The sequence below is a fragment of the Zingiber officinale genome, chromosome 5B (assembly GCF_018446385.1).
Source record: "Zingiber officinale cultivar Zhangliang chromosome 5B, Zo_v1.1, whole genome shotgun sequence".
In the NCBI taxonomy this organism is placed as follows: Eukaryota; Viridiplantae; Streptophyta; class Magnoliopsida; order Zingiberales; family Zingiberaceae; genus Zingiber; species Zingiber officinale.
In genome coordinates this window covers 352012-376453 of record NC_055995.1, presented here as the reverse complement: position 1 = coordinate 376453, position 24442 = coordinate 352012, and the positions used below count along the sequence as shown (strand labels likewise).

The following is a 24442-nucleotide window of genomic DNA, read 5'->3' as shown; positions in this document are numbered from 1 at the left end:
ATAATATTCGGCTGTAGCCCTAACTGTGCACTTTGCGGTGGAGAGGCGCTTCCTGTTTTGGTGCTGACGAACACGTGACCGCGATCATAACTGCTGAATCATAATGCCCCCAATTACTCGTCCGTAAAATCCAAACCCTTGCCTCTCTCTCTCTCTCTCTCTCTCGCTTCAAAACATTCGATCGGTCCTCCTGTTGGCGATTCACAGCAGATCGATAGTCGCGGCGGAAGGATTCGAGCGGAGTCATAGAGAGCGCAGAGGAGCGAGCGAGGCAGGGGGCAGGAATGGGGCAGCCCTCGCTCCCGACGGTGCCGCCTCTGGCTCTGCCTCCGCCGGGGCCGCCGGCGGGAAGCCTCCAGGTCCGCTGCGCCGGATGCCATGGGATACTCGCGGTGGCACCGGGGATGACCGAGTTCATCTGCCCCAAGTGCCAGCTGCCGCAGATGCTGCCGCCTGAGCTCCTGGGCGCTCCCCCTCCCCGCCGCCCCCCGCCCAAGGCTCAGGGCATCGATCCCACCAAGATCCAGCTGCCCTGCGCTCGTTGCAAGGCGATCCTTAATGTCCCTCACGGGCTCGCCCGTTTCAACTGCCCGCAGTGCGGTGTGGACCTCGCGGTCGACCTAGCCAAGCTGCAACAATACTTTCCCTCTGTTTCGTCTCCGGCCTCCCTAGTTGGATTCCCACCAGACCCGCCTGAGGAGATCAATGAGGCAATCAACCGCATCCCTTCCTTCCTTCCTTTCTCTGTTTGTCTAATTAGAAAGACCCCCTTTCCTGTTGAAAATGTCCGATTCTGAGTATTACTGTGTTTTAATATTCTCCTTCTTACAAGTTTTGCAAATGTCACTGATGCATCTAATATTGAGAACGTGGAAGGAATTACGCAAGGACGGAGACTTCTTATGTTCCTTGTTATTTTTCCTTTTGGTTATGCTAATGAGTAAGATAGCAGGTGGAACTGATTGTTACTCTGCGCATGCAGGCTGAGCTTATAAAAGAAGCCAAAAAATTTGTTTATGTGCATCATTTTTCCTGCATAAGGAATAAAATGTAGTTTCCACTATATGAAGCTAACCTATTGACCTTGTAGGGTGTGTAGCCACAGTTCCTTTTCTATTTATAGTCGTCAACTAGACTAGAAAACCCAGTTCAACGATCCTTTTCTACAACTCAACCCTCAAGCTAAATCCTGCATGCTTTGCTTCACACCTAAACTTATGGGATGTCTTTTTTCAATGGGAATGGTTTTAGCATTGTTGTATTTTCAGTAAATAGACCTAGATATTTGGCACAGTGTACATTGACCTATTTAACTTTAATCTTTAGCTACTTGTATAAATAACCAGTGAGATGAATTATGTGATTTTAGAAAAAGTCCCTAAAGAGAAGAAAGTCCCGAGGATGCTCCGGAGGGGGTGTGAAGGATATGTAGAAAATCATCTTTTGTAGAGAAATGCATTCATTTTCTTCTCGACACAAGTTTCAATTTTTATGAAAATTCCAGTTTTTTGTATTCATGCCATAGTGAAAATATCCCATGCATATATTAATATGAATGATTGCTGAAATTTTGTTGATAAGAGTCTCTTCCAGTGGGCTCAAGCTGAATGAGCAGTCATGATCTCTTGATTCTTTCATTAATAAATTTGCTGAAATTGAAGTGTTCAAAGACACCTCACATATGACTTGAATCAATTCGGATCTGTTCGTCAATGGAACAACCAACCTTTTTCTTTTCCAAATTTGGTCGAGATTTTATCGAGATTTCATTAAATTTGATAATTCAAGTCAACATTGATACCAAACAACAAGAAGGGTTGAACGGGAAAGATGAGAATGAGAAACAAAAAATAAAAGGACAAGAAGTTAAGCCTATCTAGATACAACATCATGGGAATAGTATATCAACATGAATGGTGGACGGTGAAGTCGAGAAAGTTTATGCTGAGGAATGAAGGATGGATTACGGTTACTACATGAGGGTTATGTGGTTCATGTGAGGGTGAGACACACGCGTAACTGGGGAGGTGGTCACATATATGAAGCATTGTGAGGGAGAAGGGATTGACTAATTGCACTGTGAGAGAGGTGCCTGCATGTGCAGAATGGCACAAGAGAGAATGACAGCTGATTATGCAATGTAGGAGAAGGTGCATTGAGGTAATATTAATATGATTATTATCAGTAATATAACTAATATTATATGTGATATCAGATTAATATTTATTTGATTGTCATTAACAGTATTATTCATTAATATTTTTATCATGTCTACTATCAATAGAAAATCAGGGTAAACTGGTTGAGAATCGGCTCAGTTTAATCTGAAATTCTATGATTCTCTTGAGAATCTTATCAAGTCATGGCTCGCTGTTCCCTGACAATATTTTCATAAAATTGGAAGAAGCAAATCAAACAGGTCAAAGAGTGTGGAGAATACAAGAGAAGGCTGGAGCTGGAGGTGATGAAAATCCTTGCAACCATGTCATTGCAATTTCTGTGCTCTTAAGTTCAGAACTGTTGAGCAAGAAATTGATGCATGAATAAAATGAGTTGTGGGCATCCTTAAAAATACGGGCAACAATGTTCCTCTTAATTTCATGAATTACATTTTTGACCCTAAAGACAAGGCAAGTAAATTAATTGCAATTTCAATAGTTAAGACGTATTATCTTTTAGGGAATAATATATAATAAATAATTCACAACAACTAAGAATGTGAAAAATACTAGTAAAGCATTAGATATGTTTGGTAACATAATAATTAAAATGCATCTAGACACAACTTATAATTGGTAATATATCATTACAAAAGAAAGATAATTTACATTATACTTGGTCACATATAACAGGAAACAATATATAGATACCCATTACTGTAATCTAGTAAGTATATGAAGATCATTTCACGTTAACATTCTGCTTTACATAATTGAAAGTGATTAAAATGCCCTATATATTATAGTGATATATTCTTATTAACACTTGTTAGAATTAAAAAATTTACGTAGTGGAGTCCAAATATTTGGGAAATGACATGCGATTGTGTTATGGGTTTTCAATTGCTTGCTAGTTGATTGCCTTTTCCTTGATTTTGTAATCCACTTTAGATACTTTAATTACTTTTTATTTCAATGATATTATGGTCTTTGTACTTAAATGTTGTTAACTTAGTGATATTAATTAGTTATGTAATTTCTATACTTTTATTTATACTATTTTTAGCTTAATTGATTCAATGTATAAAATCCCTTTTCTAGTTTATCGTAAAGACCACTATCCAATGCCCGCAAAGGGGGTTATGACATATCATAAACCCGTATTGGACCTTTGTTAACAACTTAAGCCTTTGGGAGCCATACAAATAAATTCTTTTGCACAAGTGATCTATTGTTAATGCAAATACTCTTTTATTTATTGTTATTTATATCAAATATTCTAGGTATTCTTGGAGGTCATCTTGTTATCTGAGTTTATTTGTCTATCTTAGGTTGCAATCGATGTGGAGCGTGAAGAAGATGAGGGTGGTGCTATCGGGGAGACCTTTACTGACTATGTAAGTGTGTGGTGCATGTCTACATTACCAAATATAGGGTAACTAGAAACTTATTCCATTTGAATTTTTTTCATCGCTCCCCCCACCACACACACACCCCAAAAAAAAGAAATAATAATAATAAATAGAGTGCTAGTAGAATTTTATATGTTTAAATAATTTTTGACATGGTCTTAATATAGAGACCTCCTAGATTGTCTGTTGGGTGTCCCCATCCAGATGCTGTTGTTGAAACGTCTTCGTTGTCAGCTGTTCAACCTCCAGAACCCACATACCATCTAAAGATTATGGATGAACTGGACAAATCAAATGCACTGTCATGCTTACAGATTGAAACTCTAGTGTATGCTTGTCAGGTTATTTTTCTTCTCTTATATGGCAAGTTTAAGATATATCCATTTCAGCACCTAACACGATAACAACAATGGTGTTTGTTCGTATATCAGCGGCATCTTCACTATCTTCAAAATGGTGCTAGAGCAGGTTTTTTCATTGGTGATGGAGCTGGTATGGGTAAGGGTCGTACTATTGCTGGGTTGATCTGGGAAAACTGGCAACATGGGAGGTGCAAAGCACTGTAAGCATTCTGGTAGTCATATTATTAAAATAAATCATCACGGATGTATCATTTTTTGTTGTTATTGTTGAAAGGTCAATTTCATATTTCCATGATTAATTTGAGTATTTTTTCCATGATGAAGTAACATTGTTTTTTGTTTTTTCCCCTTATTCGCAGGTGGGTTTCTGTTGGTTCGGACCTAAAGTTCGATGCACGCAGAGACTTGGATGATGTTGGGGCTTCTTGTATTGAAGGTAGTGCACTGAGTGCAGCATTTTAAGTCCATGGATGAATGCCCTTTATGTGCTATGTAGTGTTCATTAGTTTAAAAAGCATCTTGGTTGAGTCATCACATAGTGTATATGTGGTATGTGGTCATGCGGATGCATGCCATTAACAAAAACATTTAATGTTAACTATATCCACGGAAATATAATTAAATTATTTTTAGTGATTCAAAAATAAAATAGCAAATAGATGCAAGTGTTTTATACTTACCAAATTGGAATACATGCATTGCATATGAAAATAGTTCCATTATACTTATATAAAATTGGTAATCTTTATCAGGAAAGATAATCATTACGATTTCATATAATGATTACATTCCTCTCTCTTTATGTGAATCAAATTGTAAATCATTAGTTTCTACTACGAGGTATAATTTCATGTGCGATCAAAGTATAACCGCTTTTGGTTCTAATCATCAATTAATTATTCTTTATTTTGTCCATCAAGGGATTTCTTTCATTCTCTCTTTTTATATTTTTTTATTATATTAAACAAAAATGAGAGTGGTCATCTTCTTCATGCCTCATCTATTGCTAAATATCTATTAAATTAGGTTGAGCTAATAGGCTAACTAGTTCTAGAGAACCATTTAAATATAAAAAGCAATTTTTGCAAACCTGTGTCTGTAGGAACATGTGATATTGAAGCATGGCATTCTGCCTATTTGACTGCATAGGTTACTATTACAATAATGATACCAACCACAAATTTTGTTCAATTGGTCAACTTTCTCAATAATCATACCAAATTCTTTCTTCTCCTTTGGAGTACTCTGAAACTTTGCTTAATCATTTCTTCCATGGAAGATATAGCCTAACTGGATAAAGGGACCTTAATTCGAAAATCGTTGGCCAATTATGATTTTAATAATTAGCACACAATCAACAAACTTGGCTAGAAAATCTTAGTGGTGGATGGGGCAGTTTGATGCTTACAGCAATGCTAAAACGAACTTAATAAACATGTCAAATCTATACCAATGAGTGATCCTCCATTACCTGCTATTTTTAAGTAGAAACTTGAATACGATGCTGGAGCTTATTTTATTGTTTGAATAACAGAAGATCAATAAGCATCAAACAATGATGACCTCATCCATCAAAATCTTGAGCAGAAGCAATAAAACAAAGAGAACATTGATGAGAGGAAAAATTGAGAATTGAGAGGGGCAAAGTGAGTATGCAAGATACTGAAGATAGAACTCACAAGCTAGTGGTCGATTGCTGTAGAAAAGCTGTTGTTGGTACTTGGTAGAAATTATATAAGTAATAGGGTATAAGGACAATAGTTTTCTGCTTGGTCAACTTAGGGGGTTTGGGGATGCTTGGTTATTTTTCCCCGCTGGATATCTTTTGTTGTGTGCAAAATTACGTCCATTGAAGTCTTCTATCCATTTGTAGTATTGGCTGACCGCTTTTCAGGTTAATGCTTAGTTGAAGTAAGAAAAAGAAGATTCTCTCCAAGATATCTAATTGTGCAACCTCCTCTTCAAATTAGCATAGAAACATGCTTGGATACAAATAGAGATTAAACAAGACCTATTATTGAATAGAAGGTGAACACTTGCACTTTATCAATTGAGATGAATAACCTATGTAAGATCTTCTATCTTTAAAAATGGCCAATTGAGGTAAAGAAGATTCCTCCATGAATCATATGAAATGGAAGATCCAATACAGGTTTTCGTGGCACATCAACTAAATGTACTAAAAAGTTGCAAATATCACATCTATGGTTGCTACTAGTTCCATGCAGATATTATGGATTTGATGCCAGTTGTGCATTTGTACCATTTAGAAGTCAATATCATTAAAGTTAATATCTCAAATTATGAACATTACTTACTGTTGAGTGCTCAAGAGATTTGCTCCACAAAAATTTTTCTCCAATGACGTTTTGACTCATTGAACATTTAAGATTTTATGAAAATGTAGCCTTACCATAAATGCTGCATCAGTGAAGATTATTTTCTCTAAAGAGGATCAAATATTTCTTTTTGTTGAGTGTGAGCGTGAGTGTGATGTGTAATGTTAGAGGAATGGACTTTTGTAGGACCATATCAAGGATGATCCTTCTTTTAGCTGATGCTATGGAATTGACATATAGATGATTTCTTGTAGTTTGACTATGATGTGACTTTATGGTCTGTATTTAGAACTGCATCATGGGTACACTAGCTGTCATAGGACTATATTTCCAGGTGGAAATTTATATATTAAGTTGTTGATGTTTCATGGAATTTAATTTTTATTACATCCTAGAATTAACTGGGAAAGATTTTTTATTTTTCAGTACATGCTTTAAACAAGCTTCCCTACTCTAAGCTCGACTCCAAAGCTGTTGGAATAAAGGATGGGGTAGTTTTCTTAACATACAGTAGCTTGATAGCATCATCTGAAAAAGGTCGATCTCGGTTGGTGCAATTGTTGCAATGGTGTGGGTCAGACTTTGATGGCCTAGTGGTGTTTGATGAGGTACTCCATTTAATTACACTACTAATTTCCTTAACTGTTTCCTCATGATTTTGTTTGTTTTATCTCTTGAATTTAATGGATTATGCTATTCAATTGAGTTCTTACATGCTGGTTATAAGGTTTTTATAGAGTTTTCTTCTTGCAGTGTCATAAGGCAAAAAATTTGATCCCTGAGGCAGGAAGCCAACCTACTCGAACAGGCGAAGCAGTGTTAGAAATTCAGGTTGATTGTTCTTATAAATTTACTGGAGTTTTATAATTTTCCTTTGAAAATAGTGAATTCTTTAGGTTAATTCAGTTTTAATGATAGTCTATCCAAGATGCCAACTGCCAAGGTTCTATATTCCCGTTTCAGGCATTAGGCCTTCTGTTGTGGCTTTTTTTCTCGTTTATTTACTTTTATTAACTAGTATAATTTTTTATTTATCTTATTTCTTGACAGGTTGAATTTGAATTCTTGGAGGGTAACATATATAGTGAATCTAGTGTGATTAGACTTAACTTCTAATTAGGATTTGGCCGAGCTTTAGTTTAAGGTGGGTGAGTTTGGGTTACAATCTAATTAGATTGGAGAAGACTTTTTTTAGATCAAAATTAGGATGAGAGTTGGTTTAATTAGGTTAGTCCAAGGAGGAGACATATGTGGGAAGGCACCATCTCTCTTCCACATGCTGTTGCAAGGGAGGGACAGAGAGAGAGAGATCAATATCCAGAGGAGGTGATGACAGTGATCAAGGATCAGAAGTAATGTCATTGCATCTTTTGCCCAAGGAAGATCCTTTCTTTTACATGTTCTTTTACATATGAATTTTTCTCTTGTTCTTGTTGATTCGGTGGTTTTCCTCAAGGCTTAATTGCTACAAATAGTAAAGGAACTTAATTTGCTCACCCAATTTTGTTGACAATTAATTATTTTTTTCTTAACTTCGGGTGTATTTTCACCAACATTTTCTGCATGAACAGAGTATGATTTGAGTATTTGTTTGTTTTATCTATTTCTAAGATATCGCAACTGACCTCATGTATTGTAAGTGTGTAATAAGAAGTTTGTGAATACAGGCAAGACTACCTGAGGCTCGATTTGTTTATTGCTCTGCAACTGGTGCTTCTGAGCCACGAAATATGGGTTACATGGTCCGTCTTGGACTATGGGGTGCTGGAACATGTTTCCCTCAGTTTCAGGATTTTTTAGGTTTGTCTTTTATCAAATATAAGTATCAATATCATTATAATAATTCTTTATTTGTTTACAAGACATAGTAGTAATGAACTAGTTTTTTGTCTCCCAAGTAGTAATTTATTTGAGCTCTGATGTTGAGGTCCATTCTAACTATGAAATCTTAATATTTCTGTAAAATGTTCTTACACATCTCACTATGTTCTTGCAAAGTTATCTTTTGTTTGAGAAATATTTTCAATAAACTTGTTACTCCCATTTACAGGGGCTCTTGATAAAGGTGGTGTTGGAGCACTTGAACTAGTTGCAATGGACATGAAGGCAAGGTGAAACATTTGAAACCTGCTTATCCGGTTAATTGTTTCATGATGTTATTGTGACAGTAATGCCATTTGTCTTGTTTAGGGGCATGTATGTTTGTCGTACGCTTAGTTACAAAGGGGCTGAATTCGAAGTAATAGAAGCACCACTCGAGGAGGGAATGATGGTACTGATTCAACATAGCTCATAGTAGTGTTTCTGAAGTTTGTAGTTATATTATCAATATTGTCTTATTCTATTCATTTCAGGATAGAAAAATAAATTAAGGTTGCCAGATTAGTCTACACTCATGTATATAGATTGAGTTTTTTTTTCCTCCTCAAGTAAGAATTTTTTTTTGTGTTTTTGAAGGCTTTAAAATTGCAGTATTATAAACATTTGAAATTTTGGTTGAGGGCAATCAACCAAATCCCACGAGCATCAAGATAGTAACAGCCCAGAAGTACAAGTAAACATAATGGAAACACTTAGATAGGATTACACAAGGATGAGATGCATCTCTACGCTCAAACTAGATACTTTTTGTTTTGTCATCGTTACTATCAACTGGATGACCATTAGTTTCATATTTGTGCCTTTTGGGAAAGTCCTTAATCTACTCTCGCATGCTATTAATATTTCCCACATATTTCCTGACTAATTGAACTGATCAGGGCTAAGTGCAACATGTGGATTGTCTTTACTATGTTTTATTTATCCTCCTTAATGTTTTTTTTACCTTGTCCATTAACCATCATGATGATATAGGAAATGCTTATATTTCATTAATAGGATATGTATAAGAAGGCCGCTGAGTTCTGGGCTGAATTACGGGTTGAATTGTTGTCAGCAAACACTTTTCTTTCAGAGGAGAAACCGAACTCTAGTCAGGTTTGGCGACTGTATTGGGCCAGCCATCAGGTAAAGCAATTCTATTTGTTGTAATCTTATGTTCTCCATGATCTATGGTGCTGTACAATTTTTTTGTTTTTTTAAGATCGTAACTTCTTTTGCCTGGGCCAGAATGTTGGCTACTTCTTGTCAGTGTGACAACTTATTTGTTTTATGTTTTTTAGCGTTTCTTTAGGCATATGTGTATGTCAGCTAAAGTACCTGCTGCTGTGAGGTTAGCTAAGCAGGCACTGGCAGAGGGTAAGTGTGTTGTGATTGGCCTTCAAAGTACTGGGGAGGCTCGAACTGAGGAATTTGTTACAAAATATGTAGGTGTTTCTCATCTTTACTTGGCAATTTGTTTCACTGAAATGTTGATCTAGATTATTTAGTTTTTCATGAGCAGGGTCTTGAATTAGAAGACTTTGTCTCGGGTCCTCGTGAGCTGCTTCTTAAATTGGTGGAAGAAAACTATCCAGTACCTCCAAAGCCAGATTCACTTGGTATGTTATTACCAGTTGACCTTTAAGGCTTTCTGCACGTTATGGTTTGTCTAACTTTTATGCTTTAGGTGAAGAAAGTGTCAAGGAACTTCAGCGTAAGCGGCATTCTGCTACTCCTGGCGTATCATTTAAAGAAAGACAAAGAAAAACTGCAAAATGGAATGTTACAAGTGATACTGACAGTTTTGAGGAGTCTCTATGTGAGTAATCAAGAATAATTTCAAATAATTTTGTCTAACATTACCTTAAGATGAAATCCATGGTTTGCCAATTTAATGATATTTGAATTAATTTACTCATGGCTGTGTTTACTTGGGAGGATATGGAAAGAGGGAGGGGATTAGAAGAGAGATAAGAGCAAGTGAGGTGAAAAAAAAAAAGAGAGGGATAACTGGCCTCTAATCAGGCAATGCCCACTGTGTAATTGTTTGTTTAAGTGTATGCATTTTGTCTTTGGAGAGAAATTAAAATTCCAACAATAACTTAACTTTATCCTTGTTTTCATTCAAATCTTATTTTGTTTCAGCTGAGTCTGATCTTGAATCTACAGAATCTGATGAGGAGTTCCAAATCTGTGAAATATGTAACAGTGAAGAGGTAAAAGCATGCTTCCATATTTTTCTACATTCTTTCTAAGTTCTGTTTAAACATATTTAGCTGAAATGGTTTCTTATCATTGAAGGACAAAAAGTTGTTGCTTCGTTGTTCATGCTGTGCTCGACTTGTCCACCCTGGTTGTTTAGTTCCTCCATGGACTGATTTAGTATCTGATGATTGGTCTTGCTACTCATGCAAGGAGAAAACTGATGAGTATTTCCATGCAAGAGATGCCTATGTTGCTGAACTTATGAAAAGGTACGGAATTATCATGATACAAGGGAGAGGTAATGTTGAAAATTATGTTGTATCTTTTTACACTATACCTAACAGGTATGAAGCTTCACTGGAGCGGAAAACAAAGATTTTGGATATTATTCGGTCCTTGGATTTGCCAAATAATCCTCTTGATGATTTAATTGACAAGGTCTTATTTCTTATCTGAACCAGCCTGAAAATTCATCCTCAAATAATGTTCCTGGCATAAGTGGAATAATTGAGTAGAGTTTTTAGATTTCATTTTCTATTTCTAGTTTTTCTTGTTTGTTTCACATTGGGTGTCTTTTCTGAGTCATGCTAATGCTTTTAATGTTAGATATCATTATCATTTTTCTATATATAAGCTTTATTACCTCTTTTCCTAGTTGGCTCTTATGCAGTAGGCTAATATGTGGTACTTCTGATTACATTTCTAGTTGAACATTTCTTTTACCCATTGCATTTTTAGATACATGAAGACCTTGTTTTCATCATGTGTAGTCTCGATAGTAGGAACTAATTGACTAAAGTTGATTTTTTTTTTTGACACCCTGCATAGTCCCACTACCATTTCACTGATGCAGTCTTATAATACACCTTATATTTACTGTAGATGCATATAGGTCTTTAGTGTTCCCTTTCAAATTGGATTGAAGATATTATGAAAGCATGCTATAAATATATATGATGCTAGGACCTTTTATAGATGTGGTTAGTAAAATTACTTGATCATTAAATCATTGGAGTTGATGAATGAGGTGGCAACTTCACTGGACTTCACCTTCTCCTCAACAAAGTGTGAATCAATCTGTCTTTTATTCTCTCATGAAAGACTGGGGTAGAGGACTAGAGGTTATGTGCATGACAATTTGATAGTCACAGTATACAACTTTGTTGGTGCTGTAGGAGCATGTCAACTTATTCACGGGCTGTTTAACCCTGATAAATTCACTATGCCTATAGCCCTACCCCTATATTTTGCCTCTGCATTCAATCTAGCTATGACAATTTACTTCTTTTCCTTCCAAGAAATCTTATTACCCTTAGAATGATGCAGTAATTCAATGTGGATCGTTGCATTTGTAGGGTGCCTTCCCAATCATCGTTGGCATGTCCTATAATTTGAAGGTCACTTTTGATCTTGGTAGAAGAGACTTTTCCCTGAAGCTACCTCCTAGTAATCCTGACACAGAGCCTCGAGAATTGTTTGATTACACTCGCTGCAAATGAGATATCCAATTGTTACGCCGTGTGGAAGTTCATTTTGTCAACCAATCTTTTGTACCTCCCTGGATCAATTAATGGCTCCCCTTATTCTTTCATTAGTTTAACATTTGAATCTATAGCATACAAGTGTCCTCAAGTATATCAAACACGTATTTGATTTGTGAAATGTTAATATGAGGCTTTCCTTGTCCTTGCATTACCTTGACATTATGATCTATATGAGTGTTGACTAGCCTAGTTTCTAGCACAGTAGTGTTCTCAAGCATATCAAACACGTATCACATTTGTGAAATGCTATCAGAGGTTGCAACCTTTATGCCAAGGAAGGATTTTAGTTCTCCTACGTCTTTGGTTTAAAAATGTTGGTGATTTTAGACTCATGATTCCTAAAGAGCCATCGCCTATGATGATGATATCCATATAAAAAATAAGAAGGATATGCTTTCCAAAGTAGGAGGAATAGTAAAGTACTGATTCATTTGAGGCACTCTTGATGATAGGCTTTTAAAATTATGCTCTGTTTACTTAATTCAATTGCTGCCAGACTTTCTTGTGGAGAGCTTGCAGATTGTATTTCATAAATGAGAATTTCTAGATTTGTTTTATCTACAATTTATGTGTGGTTAAGTTTATTCAATTGTTCAACTGTTTCTTTTTCATATTTTTTAATTGTATGGATATTTACAGTTAGGAGGTCCAGAAAATGTCGCTGAAATGACTGGTAGACGTGGCATGCTTCTAAGGGCTTCTGGTGGAAAAGGTGTTATTTATCAAGCAAGGAGCACGTGAGAATGAAATTGCTAAGCCTATGTATTTTTTTATCACTTTTACCTTTTTTTACTCAATTATGTTTTTTGCAGCAAGGAAGTTGCCATGGAAATGGTTAATATGCACGAGAAACAGTTATTTATGGATGGGAAAAAATTGGTTGCTATAATATCAGAAGCAGGTTCCGCAGGTGTATCTTTACAGGCTGATAGAAGGACATTAAACCAGGTATTTGAATTATCAGAATGCTGGCCTTTTGCTCTTTTGCAGAATTATCTAATGTCTATGCGTCTCTGCTAAGTTTGCTTAAACCTTTTGCATTTCAGAAAAGGAGGGTACATATAACACTTGAACTACCATGGAGTGCTGATCGTGCCATTCAGCAATTTGGTAGAACTCATCGCTCTAATCAGGCTTCTGCACCACAATATAGGTAGTCTTATACATTCTAACCTTCTGTCCTTGAACTTTGAAGAAAGTCTATGTTTTGTTCATACCTAATATTTGATCACATCAATTGTTTTCCCTTATGAAGATAGTGTATTCAAGAATATCTCAGTGTTGCTTTGTTCATGTCTAATTTTTATGTAGTAATTTGGAGATATTTATTCATTTTATTGATAATAAATGTTATGCATCCAGTTAAATGAACTTGAATATTGTTACAATTATCAAGGCTTTATATCCTGATATCCAACCAAACCTTAACTTATCATAAACTTCATTTTCTTATAGATGAAGTATATGATACAATTATCATTAATTTAAAGTATGGTTTGAGCCGTGTTGACCGGCATAAACAAAATTAACCTTTCTACTTGTCGATCAACGCATGCAACTCATTGATATAGATGACACCCAAAGTCATTGGCATCTAATATTTTCTCAAGCAACATTACTTTGAGGCTTTTGTTGGAGAAATTTCTGTTCTCTTTATCTCATATGAGATCGTGTCCTATCTGCCCTGAATGTGGCTGATGTAAGAAAGTCATTACTGCTCACGGACAACATTGCCTCAATTGCAGATACCAGCACTTGAATTGCCTATCACCCAATCTTACAACAGACTTTTGCCAATCACATCAACAACTGCTGTTACTACTTGCATGTTTATTCTAATTTGTTTTCAATCATTACTACAATATAGCATCAACTTTACCTTTGCGCCAAGGCTCCCCTTCAATCTTTACTCTGTTATAATAAAAACAATAATTGAAACATCATATACTCAGTATTTAATGAACAATAATATTAGTCTTGTTAGGATGATGTGCACTGCCAATCCCAATATTGGGCGGTAGTGATTGGGATCAAAACCTTGATCCACTCTTGCTCTTTTACTAAAGCAACTGAAAAATTCCTTTTTGGCTGATTGAAGTACAAATTTTTGGATGTCTTTTATTTAACACTCCCATGTGGATTTTTAATTAGTGCATGGGCGAGAAGGACACCCATCTCCTGATTGTTTATTTTTGGTGAAATTTTCATATCTTAGTTGAGTTATTCTCCTTCTGATGTTAAGTATATTTTTTCTACAGAATATAACCTCTTTCTCATGCGTGTGCAGGCTTCTTTTCACTTATCTTGGTGGTGAAAAGCGCTTTGCGTCAATTGTTGCAAAGAGGTTGGAGTCTCTTGGAGCACTAACACAAGGAGACCGCAGGCAATGCTCATTTACATTGATTTTTTTTTAGTTTATTCCATATGATAGATTATAAAGTAAGTAGTAAAATTCTATGTGTTACTAGGGCTGGTCTATCGTTGAGTGCTTTCAACTATGACAACAACTATGGAAAGAAGGCTCTAATGATGATGTACAGGGGAATAATGGAGCAGGTGGTTTTCAGAGCTCTCCATTAAACTCTTTCTTATTAAACTTATACTTTGCATGCTGACTAGTTATTGCTTTAGCAGGATCCTTTGCCTGTACTGCCTCCTGGCTGTTCCTCTGAGGAGCCAGCAACTATTCAAGAATTTATTACCTATGCTAAAGCTGCTCTTATTTCCGTTGGTATTGTCAGGGATACAGTTATATGTGAGTACAGTTTGCAGTTAATTCTTATTTCCTAGGCCACACCTCTTGCCCCTTTACCGGTTCAGCTTCTGAATGAAAATTGAGTATAATTACCATTAGTGTGCATGATTATATTAATTTTATATCAAGAATAAAAAACCATGAATACTTCGTGTCTTTTGGTTTTGTTACAAACTGATAGTGACCTATATCCCATGGAGTGCTGATAGACTAGCTCTTGAAATTGCTCTTATATCTGTTGTATTTGTTGGAATTGTTAGGGATCCATTTTTATGTGTGTCCAAGTGCATGAGCAAGATTTGTTCTTCATCACTAGGACGATATGCCTTGACCATTCACTGGTTGTGTGCATCTTGTTGAAAATTCACTGCAGTTGCATTTACTACCAGGCTCTATATTTATAATGATGTAACTTCCAACAGAAACTCCTCATCATCTCTTTTGATGGTCCATTGGTGCTTGAGAAATTAACCTAAAAATTTAACAAACATACCAATATTATACAAGTATAAAGAATGTGATTGTCAGCTAAAAATTGATAAATGTAATTGTTAAACATGGTAAGCTCACCCATTATTGAATATTTAATTTTTCTAGAAGGAAATATAATGAAGTACAAAAGTTGAATATTTTAGATATCCATGAAATAATATGTGTAGATGGAAGTACCAGAGTTAAATATCATAATAACAGTGGATACCCATGAAATGATTTATACTTTTTGTATTCAAAGATAAACAGGAAATATATCTTTTATTATTTATTGTGAAAAAATATATTGTATGTTATTTTAGAAAAGACTTCAAACTAGTGATTTGTGATTTTGAACATTCTGGTTGTCCTGACTGTGGCACCATTTTTTTCTGTCTATGATACAGATGAATGATGTTGCAATTAAAGAAAGAGAAAAAAAGCTCAACAGACTTGAGTTCATAGTTTTTTATTTGATTCTGAATTGATTCACATTTTTGCTGTATAAAATCTTGTTTGATTAGCTATCTGGACTCTACTTATTTTCTCCACTAAGTTTTCTTTCTGTCTTGAATGCTGGGCACATCATACATCACAATTTACAAATCATATAGTTTGGACTCAACTCTAGCATCGGTATTTCCTACTCTTTTTTTTTTTCATAACCATATGATCCTATATTCACTGTTCTGTCATTTCAATTTGCTATTCTACTGTTTACCCCTTTTACCTATTATGTAATGGCTAAATGCTCAGCTAAAGTAATTCTCCAAGTCATGCCAAATTTGGATATTTGAAAATTTTCTATTCAAAAGTGTAAGTGTTATTTTGTTTCATTTTATGATAAATTGATGTGCCATGACTGCATTTTAGTGTTTGTTTCCGCAGTTGCAACATAATCGGTTTGCTAAATATCCTTTCCAATGTCTAAGACATCGGTTTTACCATTGTTCCTGTAAAAATGCTTTTGCTAGTTTCATACTAAAGTGGTTCTTGGTATTTCAAATTGTAATTATTAGGCAGTGGAAAGGATGGTGGAAAGGTATCTGGGCGGATAGTGGATTCTGACATGCATGATGTGGGGCGGTTCTTAAACCGTATTTTGGGCTTGCCTCCGGATATTCAAAACAGGCCTGTCCATTCGTTATTGCAATAAAAAGCCAACTCTTCATTTTCCCGATAGTGATTTTCTTTTGTTTAAAAAAGAAAAAATAGTGAATGTTTTAATCTGTAATGCAGGTTGTTTGAATTGTTTGTAAGCATTCTGGATCTTACTGTTCATAATGCTCGAAATGAAGGACAATTTGATTCTGGAATCATCGATATTAAAGCTAACTCTATTGAACTGCAAGGATCACCAAGGGTACGTGAGAATCTGTAGTTATGTTTCTTGACCATAATAATGACTTCTGTAAAGGGGTTGTTTTATTGCATTCTTTGCAGACAGTTCATGTTGATAATCTTTCTGGCGCTTCTACTGTATTGTTTACATTTTCTGTTGACCGTGGAATTACTTGGGAGGTAATTTTGTGTCCTAATCTTTGGAAACAAGATATATTCGTTTCATAAATGTTATAGTGGCTATTTGATTTACTACTAATAGGGGTTTTACTTTCATGTAGTCTGCAAAATCTCTACTTGAAGAAAGGCAGAAGGATGGAGTTGCTTGTGCTAATGATGGGTTCTATGAATCTAGGAGAGAATGGATGGGAAGAAAGCACTTCATATTGGCACTAGAGTGGTAGGCCATCTGCAAGTTTTTCATTTGATCTTTTTGCCATTGCCTTAATATATGACCTCTAGAGCCCATTTAATTTTGTAGTGTTGAAAAATCATGTTGCTTTTAGACACTGCTCCTACCATCTTCCTAAGGCATTTAACTTTGCAGAAGTCCTAGTTAAAGAATCATTCTGTTACTATGTTAAAAGCTGTCATCATCATACACGCTTAAAAGAGGAGGCACTGTGTCAATGAATGCCATTCGTTATTAATATTTTTCACACTGAGGTTATTGTTATTTTGTCAACAATTAAATTAGTTTAACTTGTTTTTTGTCAATGTATGCTAGGGGTGGCAATTTCTGACTCGACACGAAAACACGACTCGAACTGAACACGAAAAAATCAGGTTAGGGTTAGGTCTTATTGGGTTTAGGTTGGGTTTGGATCAACTTGATTGACACGATTAATAAACAGGTCGGATTCGGGTCAACCTGAAATGACTCGATTACAACCCGCGAATCCGTTTATAAATATTTTTGGATCAGGTTCAGGTCGGATTCTGGTTGAGTTCGGGTTGAAATAAGCATATTTTAATAAAATGGTCTTTTCGGGTTGGGTTCAGGTTGACTTCGGGTTAAGATGAACATGTTTTATAAATGAGTCATTTCGAGTCGGGTTCGAGTTGGATTCGGGTTATGGGTCATTTCAGGTCGGGTTCGTGTCAAATACAGATAAATGGGTCGGGTTCGGGTCGAACAATTTGACCCGAAATATTAATCAGGTCGGATTCGGGTTTTGATGTTCCAACCCGCCAACCTGAACACGACCCGAATTGCCACCCCTAGAGTATGCCATAAATATTCATTTTAAAATAATAATTGCATACATGATAGCATAGTAACAATTGTTAAAATGATATATATTGTTAATAGTAATAAAAATAATATACATTCTATCTTGTGAAAATAACTAAATAATGATTATAACTAATTATAATTTTAGGGTAAATTACATGTACCTCTTCTAAATATATATAAACTAGAGCGATAGGGAAAAATAATTATCAGGTTTTTTTTTACCCTAGGTCTCCTTGTCTAAAATGTGATGGGTAGGTGTCGTTCTGGCCATTCTGAGCTCAGTATTGATCCATGTGTTAAGCCCAACCTGTTGCAGAATAGCAGAAGAATAAGGAGGGGCGCCTAGGCATTAACTGTTGTAGAAAAATGTATCTTGCCGAGCTTTGAGGATGGAAGGAGCGAAGTTTTGGTCTCCTCCAGCTTTATCTGTGCTGAGAGAAAGGTGGGTAGATTTGAACAAATTATGACTAAAACACCCTTAACTAGTGCTCCAGGTAATATTTAATTGAAAACAAAAGGGTACATATGCTATTTTGTTATTTTCTATCTTCCTTCCTCTCTCATTCACACCCTCCAAGTTTTGGGCAGGCAGGGGGACACTAAATCATGCCAATTAGTTGCTACAAGCACATTTCTTGTTCAGGGTTACTTACTATTAATGTAAAAGACCTGTGCTTAAATGGGCCTCCTAAAACTATATTGAGAAGTATAAACTATAAAGAATTGTTAATATAAGACATCCATATTGCTGATAGTATAATCTGGAGTTCCTCTCTACTTGCCATGATTTTGTGCATGGTTTGATATATTTTATCTTTATTGAATCTTGAACCTTGATGTAAATGTAATTGGAGTTTTAAAATGCTTTGAAGACCCATCATATATTAGAAGATTTGTTGAAGTTGGTGATAAACTTATCTCCAGTTTGTCTGGAGTAAGAACTGAGTCAAATTTCCCACTAATTTCTTTCTTTGATGAAGTCATTGTGACCATTTGATTTCTTAAGCTTACCTTTCAACAGTTCAGGAAGTGGGGGAACTTACAAAATTTTTCGCCCTGCTGTTGGTGAAGCACTAAGGTAGTTTTGACTTTTGAGTTTATGAAATCATCTTCTTCTGGTATATATTTCTTTTGTTCTGGATTTTACCATTATGTTCTTTATTCAGGGAGATGCTTGCAGCTGAACTTAAAAGTAAATACAAAAAGTTATCTACAATTGAAAAGGCCAACAAAGGATGGCAAGATGAATATGAGGTGTCTTCTGTGCAGGTGATCCATTTAACATTTTATACAAGAAATAATTATATGGTCTTATTTTGGCGATATTATTAGAAATCAAATTTTTTAGATCTATGTAGTCAATTGCCCATATTCTTTGGTCATTCTTCTCATCTTAGTGTACTTTGTTTTAAAGCATCTAAACTTGCAAAAAGTGAACTATTAGTTAGAGTAGATGGATGGATTAAAATGAAATTTTCTTCCTAATGGATCCTCATGGAGCATAAATGTATTTTCTCACAATGTAACCAAGGACATGTAAGATGTTTGATACATAGTACACTAAGATGAGTTACAAATCTTTTTATTCAACATGTAACTAAGTGATCCTGTGACTAAAAATGAGTTACAAATCTTTTTAATTGACATGTTCAAATAATAATCCATCTCATAATGTCTCCCATAAATGTAGGTTTGAATAACATTTGTGGTTTATTGATTATGTCATACTTCACCTTTGCACAATTTATCACAACTCTTGTTAATTGGTTAAATACTAATAACTAACAAGTTAGATCCACATGATGATAAAAATACAACTCAAATTTATCTAGTTGATTTAGTGGAGTATATCACACATCATACTAGCATTCACCAATAATAAAAATAAGATTATATGTATTATTTTATCAGACTGTAGAACAACAAAATCCAATGCTTCGTATAGTCTTGGGAATGGCATTGGTCATTTGGCTCAAATTGATTGCACTGACATTGAAATCATTGTTGACTATGGATTAACTGAAAAATGTCTCCACCTCTCGTCTTTGCTCCACCATTAGATATCAACTTTATCCAACTTTGATATTTGGATTCACCATTTATCTCTTCCATATCCATGCTAGATACCAGCATACATACTCCAACATTTCAGATGGACACTATATGTTTTTATTGATCACGTATATTAATATCTAGGAATAGTCATCTCAAACACTTGGACCTGCATTCATTTTGGGTACTTGTTCCCAAGTCAACTAATATAGCTGCCCCCTATACTATACTATAACTATATATGGTTGGATCACTTCAATTTTCTTATTCTTCTTGTACACGCAAGTTCCCTCAACAATAGTCTTCATGGGAGGAACATGCATAATTCGAATGCGTATGTTTAGTTAATCAGTGTAATATTGTACGTTTGTATCCACTCGTACCAATTTGATTCTCTGAAATACGAATTGCTTTCATGTTTCAGTGCATGCATGGGCCCAAATGCAAACTCGGTACTTATTGTACAGTTGGAAGGAGGCTACAAGAAGTCAATGTTTTGGGCGGTCTCATTCTTCCTGTCTGGAGTACCATAGAAAAAGCATTATCTAAGCAAGTAAGTTACTCATTATGTTGTTTTTACATCTCCGACTGTAGTTTACTGGTGACTAGATTAACGATATATGCAAATATAAGCTGTCATAGTAAAGCACAATGAAGCAGCTGTTGCCTTCCCCACAATGAAGGAGTATCATAAAAACCATCATAATTAACTTTGTGAACTTTCAGTTTTTATTTTATTTTTTCTTCTTTTTTGCTGAAGGTGCGGAGATGCATACAATTGATTTCATTATTTTGGGTTGGTATAACTTTATTATCATTTGGATTTACATCTTGATATTTGTAGTGGTCAGTGTTGGTTGTTCCTGATAGAATTGCAATAGATGGACTTTGCATTTCGATTTGATCATTGGATGTTGTTGGAAATATAAGCAAAGTCTCACGTTGAAAATACATAGAAATCATGAGTTTAAAAGATGAAAGATATCTCCATTAGTACGTGAGACCTTTTGGATAGAGCTTAAAATAAAACCATGAGGGTTTATGTCTAAAGTGGACAATATCATATCATTGTGGAGATATGTGAATGTCTTTTGGTCTCAACAAATGGTATCAGAGTCATAGTCTAAACCGGATGTCATGTGGGTGACCTTAAACAAAGTTGAGGGGTGGCTCCAAGAAGGCCAAGAGGGACCGGATGATTGCATGGAGACTCGGAGTAGGGGGAGGATTGCTGGAAATACAATCAAAGTTCCACATTGGAAATATATGAAAAAAATTATGGGTTTAAAACATGAAAGATATCTTTATTGGTATGAGACCTTTTGAGTAAAGTCCAAGAGTAAAAGCATAAGGGCTAAGTCCAAAATGGATAATATCATACCATTGTGGAGATATGTGAATGTCTTTTGGTCTCAACAGGTTGTTTTGTCATTTTTGATGAACTTATGGTGGCAAGTGTTATTGGATTATGCATGTGTCAAGAACCATGAACGACTTTTAGCTGTGGAGATTGTTTTAGGCCACCTTCTCTATCCTCACATTTCAAGCTAACTCTTTCAATCTCAAAACTGTAATTTCTCCTCATAATTATGGTGATTGTGCCACTAAATGATAGTTAAGTCTAGGTGATTCTGATGAATAATAATATTTGTTCTTTCAATTTGACAAACTCTTGGCAAGAATTCTTACTGATTAGTCTTTTTGTGCAACTTGTTTATGTGTCAATGAATTGAGTCCGTTTAGCTACATCAATCAACTTAGGTCAAGTTGAAACTAAGCTTGATGAGTCAAGCTTGAGCCTAAATTTCACAGTTGATTCAATATCAGACTTGTGCTCTGATTAACTATGTGAAATGTGCCAGAGCAACAGAAAATATGTCTACATTCTTTTGTGTCCCTATCTTATACTCTTTTGTTTTATTGGTCAACGAGTTAAAGTGTATAGGCATTACATGATCAGTGACAATGATTTTTTTTTCTAAACTGGTTGGGTCACTAAATTGTTGTATGAATTAAAGTCGATCAAAATAAACCTATAAATTGTACTGTGACAATAAGCAGCTAGGCATACGTGGCTTCTAATCCAGTTCTTTATTAGCACACCAAATGTAGACACATTGTTTTTTTTTTTGGTAAGTTAGAACTTCCAATGAATTAATACTACTTATATGGACTCCAAGAATTAGTTTTCTGATCTTTTTACTAAATCGTGTGAGATTGTAAAGATAAAATGTTGTTTCTAGACACTCTGATCCATACAACATAGTGGGTTTTATTTCAAGTTTTATAACATTTTCTTCATAAGTTCCTCTCCATCTCAATCATTTATTCTTTATTATATTAATAATACCTTAGCTTCTATCTCCTTGTTGAATTGACATATCTAAACCTCCTTCAAAAATCTCATGTCAATCCATTTTAATTATTTTCTCAGTTCTTGCATTATCACTGAAACTACATTTTATATATTTATTTTTAATAATTTAAAGCGCTCAGTTTTTATTTTTTTCCCTCCACCGTTCAAGTTTTGAATTTAAGCTGTTTATACTCTTATCAATTAACAAAATGTCGTCTGCAATTCAAATTAGGAAAATTTTCTTGAATATGACTTTGTGAGTTCATTTAGACTAATTTACAGAGTTAGGGACTTAGAGAACTCTCAATGTAAGTCTTTTGTTATAGGAAAATAACTTGTCACACTGTCCTTGCTAAAATGAATAAATATATAATCTTGCATAAGTTTTATGGCTTAATGTAACTACTAGATTTTCATTTATTCTCTAAAATCCGTCAAATTCTATTATAAGTTTTTCCTAAATTTTTCTTTTAAATCACTTGATCATATGTAAATCGTATTTTCTTTTTTTTTATTAATTGACTAAAGAACTAAATAATATCTATGGTTTACCTTCGAGAAGTGTAACTAAATTGATTTGTGAAAATGTCTGGTTCATCACTCTCTTCTCAGTAACTCTTTTTAGAAGTTGGATATATAATTCATCTACTTGATCTCTCTATAACTAGAATAATATTGTACATCATGTTTATGCTTATAGGTAGGTTCTAATTGTTTTCTTCATTTCTCAGACATCTTGTAGCTTAATTAACCAAATTAGACATTGTTCTCCTGATCGCTTCAAAATTCAATAGGAATATCATCCAAGCTTACACTTTAACCTACCTTATTTTCTTTAAAATTTTTGCCCCATTTTATATATGATTGATAAAAATTACAATTTCTAAACTCATCATAATTTTCAATCTTTAAATCAAATTTTCAGGACCAAAATATGTTCCTATATTGATCTACCCAGTACAACATCTATGACTTTTTTCCCCCTCCTATGGATATTTCGGCCATGCATATAGCATCCACAATAGCAGTAATCTTGGGAAAGGATTTACAGCATCTGCTAATAGAACTTTTTCTTTCTGAATAATTATCATCCTTGAGTATTATGTTGGACTTTCATATCCTTCTGACCTTTTCTTATGTTGGTTGTTTGCATGAGAAGGTTCGTCAAAGCCATAGGAGGACACGAGTAGTGCGCCTGGAGACTACAACAAATTGCCAGCGAATAGTTGGCCTTCTTATTCCAAATGCTGCAATTGAATCAGTCATGGAAGGTTGTTTCCAATTTTCGCTGGGGCTAGTTTTGCTATTTCTAAGTGTTCTTGTTTCTGTTGCTAGTTACCTGCTTAAAACAGAACATAAAACAAAGAAATTAGCTAGCTTACTGGAGCACAAATTTAAATATCAAGTCTATATTTGTTTAACCCTGATTTGATCAGCCTAGCATTTCTAGAAATCTCTATCTGCCCTTTCTATGAATTCCATCATCAAGTGCAATGTTTCCTTTTTCCTGATTTGCTGTTCATCTTTCAAGCAGATCTATCAGGTTTTCAGGATGTTGAAAGTTAACATGGGAAAGTTTCTTGCTGGAGCCCAACTCATCCAATTATCGTATCTACATATATAGATATATAGTTAATCATTTTGGATATTTGGAGCATTTAGACGAGAGAATGATCAATTCTTCAGTTGGGAACACAGAGAGAGCTATTGGATTTTTGTTGTGCAAAAGTCGCATCTCTATTTTTTTTTTGTTTTTGTTTTTGCCAATATGTTCTAGAAAATACAAGTACATTTAGATGCCCTTTTGAGAGTGTCCCATGTGTAGCCCTTTTGTTATAGTTGTACACTGTGTAAGTAGATAAAGAAGATGCCGCTACATGTACAAAAGCAACATGGATGGAGCCAATGCTCAAGTCAAACACTTGTGTGTAATGATGTTTGATTGATTGTGATTGTTTTCTAGGCTTTCGTGCATGAAAATTATTGTAGTATGCTGATTTTTGAGGTGAATGCGATGTGACATTTCTCGAGTATCTGATACAAGTTGGTGTAAAGCCTTTTCTGGAAGCTGTGTTTTTAACGCTGACATTTGAAAATTCTCGATCCAAATTTTGCATGTATTTATCATTTTTAGATAGAAGAATGCCCCAATATTTTAGGGATATATATTTATAATTTGAAGGGAAGTCTTGACGCAGCGGTAAAATTGTTGTTTTGTGATCAAAAGTAAGGATGTCAATTTGGATGGGTCGGATCGGGTTGAGTTTTTTTTTTTACACTCAATCCGAACTCGACCTGAACTCGAGTTCAACCCAAAACAACTAAACCTGAACCTGACCAACCCGATCA

At 35.1% G+C, this 24442-nt stretch overlaps 1 protein-coding gene across 3 annotated transcripts; it reads left to right on the top strand.

Annotated features, from left to right (window-relative positions):
- Positions 1 to 116: 116 nt before the first annotated feature.
- LOC121983797 (protein FORGETTER 1-like) lies at positions 117 to 24126 on the top strand. Of its 3 annotated transcripts, none has more exons than XM_042536416.1 (32): positions 117 to 710; positions 3491 to 3556; positions 3739 to 3912; positions 4003 to 4133; positions 4293 to 4369; positions 6699 to 6880; positions 7026 to 7103; positions 7940 to 8072; positions 8323 to 8383; positions 8463 to 8544; positions 9150 to 9278; positions 9434 to 9577; positions 9655 to 9751; positions 9820 to 9951; positions 10278 to 10348; positions 10434 to 10606; positions 10682 to 10775; positions 12521 to 12618; positions 12694 to 12829; positions 12928 to 13034; positions 14169 to 14264; positions 14350 to 14437; positions 14516 to 14636; positions 16127 to 16238; positions 16347 to 16470; positions 16551 to 16628; positions 16730 to 16848; positions 18707 to 18763; positions 18852 to 18954; positions 20162 to 20290; positions 23253 to 23364; positions 23628 to 24126. In XM_042536416.1, the coding sequence occupies exons 1-32, from the start codon at positions 285 to 287 to the stop codon at positions 23657 to 23659; spliced, it is 3762 nt and encodes a 1253-aa protein (XP_042392350.1). In that variant the 5' UTR covers positions 117 to 284; the 3' UTR covers positions 23660 to 24126. The 3 variants fall into 3 exon arrangements, with proteins under 3 accessions (XP_042392350.1, XP_042392351.1, XP_042392352.1); XM_042536417.1 differs by having other exon boundaries at positions 576 to 710; positions 3750 to 3912; XM_042536418.1 differs by lacking the exons at positions 117 to 710; positions 3491 to 3556 and having other exon boundaries at positions 3788 to 3899.
- Positions 24127 to 24442: the final 316 nt, after the last annotated feature.